Below are 7,054 nucleotides of genomic sequence, written 5' to 3'. Positions count from 1 at the left end.
CCAGGCCGACCGGCCGCACCTCCCCCGCGCCCCACCCACCCATCCGCCAGCCCGCCGGCCAGCGCCGCCCGCCCGGAGCCCGCAGCCCGCAGCCCGGAGCCCGGAGCCCGGAGTCCGGAGTCCGGAGCCTGCAGCCCGCCCCCTACAGGCCGCGCGCGTATTCCGGGCCCCGGCCCAGCCCGCCGCGACCCCCGAGCGCCCTCCCCTTCGCAGCCGGCTAGAGCACATCGGGAACAGGGGCTCCGCTCCCCGAGCGTTAACTCGTGCTCTGCCTCCCGCGGGCGCCGCCAGCCACGGGCAGGCGGCCGGACGCCAGGACTCGACACAATCCGCTGACCACCGGCAACAAAACATCCCACCCCACGCCGCTCCCCAACTTCGCGATGACTGGGGCGGGGGTGGGGGTGGCTCTGGTCCAAGTTCTACCCCTTTTGCTTTGTGGCTGCACCCGGATCGGATGTGCCCCGGGAAGGCGTCCACGCTCGCAGACAAGGTTGTCTCCCTGCAGTTTCTACTGCCCGAGTTTAAACTAGTCCTTTGCATTCTCCCCAGCCCTCTGCAATGCGGATGTATTTTAATTCTTAAATTCTTTAGGGAACAGCTTTTTAAGTTAGGCTTAATTATTTAACCTTGCATTTCTTTCATAGTTGAAGTTTACGTGTCTAGATTAGGATCAGCCCTTAAGAAGAGATATTCAGCTTTTCCATTAAATCTATTTTTTACAAAACCAGTGCCCCGAAGGTCATCTCCCATTAACACACATCACACTGCTCAAAAAGGGAAAATATTAAGACCAATTTGTCGACCCGAGTTAAATAAAACTTTCTTATTACACTGCATTATTCCTAATGTGTGTTCATTTGGCCTTTTTTTTTTTTTAATGGGTTCTTTGATTTAAAGCATGCAGCTAATCACCGATCACTCGAGTGCATATTTGGTTAATCCTCGGACCCCTCTCCCCTCCCTCCCCCCAAACTTAAAAAAAAAAAAGCCACCACACACAAAACAAAAACACTCCCCATGCCAATCAAAACGTAGCTGTACTATGCACAAAACAAATTTAACTATTCCACACCAGTTAAATCTCTGAATAATCACCCAATTTCAGAAGGCCAGTTAACTGGGAGTAATTATTTGTAGTCACTTACATATGCATTCACATGCCTTCTTAAAAACATTAGCTATATTGTATGTCTTTTTCCCCCTAAAACTGGAAACCATGAATTTTTAAACAAAACCAGTCCCATTATTAAAGTCAGTCCCAACAAATGCATTCGCTGTAACGCGATTCCCAATTGGTTTATGTTGCGAACCAAATAATCCAAAACGACCACATACATTAAATTTGATGTGCCAGTGCAAGGAACAAGATCGCCATAATCGGACCCTCGATTGCAACTTAAAGGGCTTCCAACACACATGCGTTACACGATTTCCCAAATAACATTAATAATAATAACACAGGCTCATTTGCATGCAAAGTGCAATAGGGGCCAAATCCGCCCGAGAATGCAGTTTAGTCACATTACCGCAGCCCCTACACCCCCATCCAGGCTCCACCAAAATCCCCTGCCTTTCATCTAAAACTAGATTATGGTTGTGTCATTCGAGGTCAATTTATTCACTGGAGGTATCGCTACACCAATCTGTTTTTTCGTCCAAACTAGGCAGACACGACTTTGCCTGAAAAAGCCTTCTTTCAGAAAAGAAAGAAACAGCCTTATCGGACGCTGTGTTTAAAACCCTTCAGCTGCAGAATTATCTATAAACTTGACATTCACAGCCATTGCTTAAAACTACAAGTCAAAGGATGTGTTGTTAGGAGCACTTACGTATTTCTTCTGAATGATATTCCTCTTGGGTCTTTCCTTGCTCATTCTGAGATCCAAATGCTGATTGCAAAAGGGGACAATTGCTTCATGAATTTAAAGCCGTCAGAAATTTGCAAAAAAATATCCTGGTGGTTTTTATTGTTGTTGGTGGTGGTGGTTGATCTTGGAATCCGACTTTTCTTCCTCTTCCCCCAAAGCCCGATTCGCCTTGAAATAAATCCGAAATTGGGAAGGAAAAAAAAAAAGCCAAAGACGAAGCAAACAAAAAAAAATTTCACTTTAGTAAAACACTCATAATGGAAAATTTCCCCCGAAACACACACACACACAAAAAAAAACCGACGCCCTTCACTCCCCCCCTTTTTCCTCCAAAAACTACATCAGCGAAACGTGAAGGTCCTTAGTGTCTGATCCGTAGTTACATCTTGGAAAAGAAAAAGGAAAGATAAATAAAAAATGTTGGAAGTCACGTTTGTGCTGCAGCAGCAGTGCGAGCAGAAGAGTCAACTCCAGCGGCGGCGGCGGCGGCGGCGGCAGCACCACAGCGAGGGCTCGCCGAGTCTCTTTTTTCCAAGCCCCCTAACCAATGAGAGAGAGGCTATCCAGCCCAACTTTAAATGGACTCTGCTTTTATACAAGTTAGGGCTCCTCGGATAATTCCCCGCCGGACGCTAGCCGAAAACTCCCACAGCTGGGCCACCAAGCGCCCGCCTCCTCCAGTGCCGACCGCCCCTGGCCGAGCCCAGAGGACCCCCGCAGCCCCGTGGACGAGACACCCGAGAGGCCTCGACGAACCCTTCCCGGGCTACCCCTCAGACATCGCTCCCACGCCGAGCCTAAGAGTGGAATTGAGAGAGGCTCCCTAGCTCAATGCATGGCACGCTCGGTCGCTCCACCTCACCCCCTTTCCCCAGCTTGCCACTCACCCCACAGCCGCCACACTCTAGCCCCCGCCACGCCTCGTGTCTACCTGCAGCCGGGCTGCTGGGTGCCAGTGCCCCAGGACGGCCGGCCCCGGGGAGAGCCGCCTATTCCCGGGGCACCTTAGAATGGTCCCCTTGATCTTCTGGAAGTTGTAGTCCCCCGACTACAAAATGGCTATGGCCACGGGAGCTGGGAACTACAATTCCCAGCCTGCCCCGCAAGCCTGTCACTCAACTCCCCTCCCTCCTCCCCGCCCCCTCCCCCTCGCCGGCCCTGCCAACAAACGCCTGGACGTGTCCCGCGTGTGACACTGAGAGAGGCTGGCTCGGGATTGGCCCGCAGAGCGTGTGGTCCGCGAGCAAGGAACTCCCCACGCCGGCCCGCCCCCTGGCCCCCGGCCGCGGCCCCCCTCCCCCCCCCGCGGCGGCCGGCCCCCTCCCCGCGCGCCCCGCCCCCACCCGCGGCGCAAACCGCCTGTGGAATCGAGGAATCGCGCGCGCGCCGGCCCGCGCCGAGCGGCCGTGGGGGGGACGCCCGGCGTCCCAGGGGAAGGCCTCGGAGCGTGGCGGCGCGGGGGGCGGTGTCGGCGAGGGGTTGGAGCCAGTCCTAAGGAAAACTGGGCCACGCACCAAGAGGAATCCTCGGTGCGAACTAGTTGATCGGCAGCGCCTGCTGCTTCGGCGGCGCAGCCGGTGTCACCTCAGGACACCGCCTTGCGTCGCCGCACGAAGCGTGCCGCGGTCGGACTCGGGGGAGCCCGAGGTCACCTCTGCCCGCGGCCGCACGCGCCTCCCGCGCGGAAAGGCCACCTCCCGGCGCGGCACGCGGCCCGGCGAGCGAGGACGGCGTCCGGGGTAGGGGGACCCCAAAAGGGAAGCCCCGGCCGCCGCCTCCTACAAAAGATCACCGTCTTTAAGGAGATCACGCTCGATCTTGGCTGCTCCCGGCGTCTTTTGCGTCTGGGGCGCCTGTGAGCGAGACTAAAACGTTGAGGGGGAAACGAGTGGAATATGGAGCCCGAGCCACACAGACACGCACACCGTAAGGAAGCATCTGGAACGCCGAGTGCCAGGAATGTCAACGGCGGTAGCCACGCGAGAGCCCGCTTTCTACCTGCGTCTGCCCCCTGTTGTGCTTATTTAATCGTCAGTATAAATGAAGTAGGGAGGGCCTGGTGTATCTCTTCGGCCTTCGCATTATTAACAACTTTGTCAAGTCTCTCGTAGCCTTTCTGCATTGTTAATTTCCTCGTTTTCACCGTGGTTTTACAGAAGTGATGTTCTAAAGCATCTCCTCCCGGGCAACCCTTTTAAGAAATGAAAAAGTGGAATAAATACGCCCTCGTACTCATTCCCATACCTTCAATTCTCCTTCCCGTTCCTCAGATTCTCCTTACCTCGAAAGTATCACAGTTGTTAGGTTTTACCTGCAGCAGTCTTTGAAGAGAGAACCTGGTGTCTAGAAAGGTCTCAGGCAAGAGGTAAGAGACCTGGATTCAAACCACCCCTGGGCCCCTTCCTAAAAGGTACCCGATGGCCTCTCTGAGCTGGTCAGCTTCCTCGTCAGCACATTAGTGACCGTCAAACCTTGTGGGATGGATTATATAATAATGTGAACCCAGCCGAGAACCAGGCACGTTGTTAGAAGCTTTCGATAAATGAAATAAAGTGCTGCTTTAAAATGCTTTTTAAGTATTACTTTTCCTTTTTTAAAAAAAGAAAATCTGCCTTCTAAATTGAAATAACGCGGCCTATGTCCCTTTCACAATCAGAAAAATAAACGACCCGCTGAGCCTTCACATGGTGCCTATGCTGAAGGACCCCATAGAACAGACTCCACGTTTCCATATTAGCCACCCATGTGACTTGATGGTTAGGTTACAGCGAGGTGGTTTCAGAAGACTTTCTGATCATTATGACCTGTGTTCTGGTGTTCTCCAGGTCTCCACACTCTTAGGGTTTTCACCAGCTTTCAGGAAGTTTAATGTCAGATCTGCCCATCCCCAGGCAAAATACTAAAGAACAGAGCTGGGTTTCTTCTAGGTTCCCTCAGCTAGCCCCTGAGGCTGGGCGTCTCTGTCCCCAGGCCGAGAGAACTCCGCTGCGGGCTACTGGCTACTGTCTCCAGGTCACCACATTTGAAAAACCATTCTCATTGAGGCTTGAGGGCTGTTTGCTCGTTTCCAAAAGATGTGTATAACATTAGCTGTCGCTTTCCCTGAAAAGGAAAATAGGTCGGCCTTTTTAGCCCTTGGAAGGCTTTCCTGTTGTGGAAGTCACTGTCTCCAGATGAGCTTCCTTTCCCTGCCATCTTGGCAAAGCCATAGATTACCTTTTCCTCCTCTTCTTCATTTTCTGTAAGTGAATTATCACTCTCCTGACGATTTTTACCTCTCACAGCAGGTCTCTCGACCTCTTCCAAGTCGTGAAGTAGGGGATGAGAGGGTGGGGGAAGACCTCACTAGGTACAGTGCTCCTACAGGACCTGTGTGCCAGCACTGGTCTCGTTCCTGAAGACACAGAGAGAGAGAGACCGAAAGTTCTTTGTCAAGAAACACACAGCTCAGTAGAAAAGGCAGACTCTACGACCAATTATGATACCTCTAAAAAGTACTGTATTTGCATTATAGAAAAGGTGCTAAAGGGAATGCTTAGCTGAGGTGACCAGGAATGAAGGAGTTTGGAAGGACGAGTAGGAGATCAGCAGTTTGAAGTCTGCGGAGCAACTTTCCCGCATTAAAAAACAAACAAACAAACAAACCATGAGACCTAAAAAAACAACCACACTTATGGATGGGACTCAGTTTTGTTTGGGAGTGACCAAAAATGAAACTGAGAGGTGAGCAGAGGCCAGGACCAGAAAGGTTCTGTGCGCCACTTTGGACTTTGCCTGTAAGCAAAACAAGAAGCTCAGAAGGATTTTCACTGGCCGTATAAGGCAGATTTGTGTTTCTGAAAAGTAATTCTGATTGTGAGAGATGAAATTGAGGACTGAAGAAAAGAGAGGCAGGGAGAGCTGGAAACCAGTTGCAATGTTATTGCATAAATGAGGTGAGAAATGGTTATGATCTGAATCCAGCAGCAGAGGAAATAGCAGAGCTAGCAGAGAACACGTTGAGAAATACTTAGAATGTCAAAAGTCAATAGGACTTGGGAACTGGTTAGCTGGAGGGAATGGTGACTAATAGGGCAGAGTCTAAAGATCATTCCTTAATCTTACATTTTATGCCCTTAATTAGATCAATTATCCACTGTAGGAAGCCTGGGAACATGATGGAAGTGAAAGAGGAAGAGGTAGCAAATCATCAGACACAAATAAGAGCAGGCACTTACTATTCTGGGTCCAAATCTGCGTGGGCAATCATATTTAACCAAGCATTCTAGTCCACCGTTTGAGTTCCTATAAGAAATGACAAGGGGCCTTCCCTGGTGGCACAGTGGTTAAGAATCCGCCTGCTAATGCAGAGGACAGGGATTTGAGCCCTGGTCCCGGGAGATCCCACATGCCTCGGAGCAACTTAGCCCGTGCACTGCAACTACTGAGCCTGTGCTCTACAGCCCACGAGCCATAACTACTGAGCCTGAGCGCCTAGAGCCCATGCTCCGCAACAAGAGAAGCCACTGCATTGAGAAGCCCTCGCACCGCAACCAAGAGTAGCCCCCACTCGCCGCAACTAGAGAAAGCCTGCGCGCAGCAACGAAGACCCAACGCAGCCAAAAATAAATAAATAAAATAAACTTATTTTAAAAAAGAAATGAGGGCTTCCCTGGTGGCGCAGTGGTTGAGAGTCTGCCTGCCAATGCCGGGGACACGGGTTCGAGCCCTGGTCTGGGAAGATCCCACATGCCGCGGAGCAGCTAGGCCCATGGGCCACAACTACTGAGCCTGCGCGTCTGGAGCCTGTGCTCCGCAACAAGAGAGGCCACGACACTGAGAGGCCCGCGCACCGCGATGAAGAGTGGCCCCCGCTTGCCACAACTAGAGAAAGCCCTCGCACAGAAACGAAGACCCAACACAGCAAAATTAAATTAATTAATAAACTCCTACCCCCAACATAAAAAAAAAAAAAGAAATGACAAGGAAGGAATTAAAAAGTAAAGACCGGGCTTCCCTGGTGGCGCAGTGGTTGAGAGTCCGCCTGCCGATGCAGGGGACGCGGGTTCGTGCCCCGGCCCGGGAAGATCCCACATGCCGCGGAGCGGCTGGGCCCGTGAGCCATGGCCGCTGAGCCTGCGCATCCGGAGCCTGTGCTCTGCAACGGGAGAGGCCACAACAGTGAGAGGCCCGCGTAACGTAAA

At 52.0% G+C, this 7,054-nt stretch overlaps 1 protein-coding gene across 3 annotated transcripts in view; it reads right to left on the bottom strand.

The window, feature by feature from the left end:
- JARID2 (jumonji and AT-rich interaction domain containing 2) overlaps nt 1-2,896 on the bottom strand; it is a 244,114-nt gene extending 241,218 nt beyond the window's left edge. Inside the window, exons 1-2 of one of the 3 annotated variants that reach the window (XM_029242945.1) lie at nt 2,759-2,896; nt 1,833-2,039 (exon numbers count right to left, since the gene is read on the bottom strand). In XM_029242945.1, coding sequence (XP_029098778.1) covers nt 1,833-1,877 — 45 coding nt within the window. In that variant the 5' untranslated portion in view covers nt 1,878-2,039; nt 2,759-2,896. Of the gene's footprint in view, nt 1-1,832; nt 2,671-2,758 lie in introns of those variants that run through there. The other 2 variants (XM_029242947.1, XM_029242949.1) reach the window with 2 other exon arrangements.
- Between the last annotated feature and the right edge of the window lie 4,158 nt (nt 2,897-7,054).

This window comes from Monodon monoceros, unplaced genomic scaffold (genome assembly GCF_005190385.1).
Source record: "Monodon monoceros isolate NGI ecotype Baffin Bay Population unplaced genomic scaffold, NGI_Narwhal_1 Super_Scaffold_3, whole genome shotgun sequence".
Classification (NCBI taxonomy): domain Eukaryota; kingdom Metazoa; phylum Chordata; class Mammalia; order Artiodactyla; family Monodontidae; genus Monodon; species Monodon monoceros.
The sequence above is the reverse complement of the archived record's forward strand: the minus strand, read 5'-3'. Positions and strand labels throughout refer to the sequence as shown.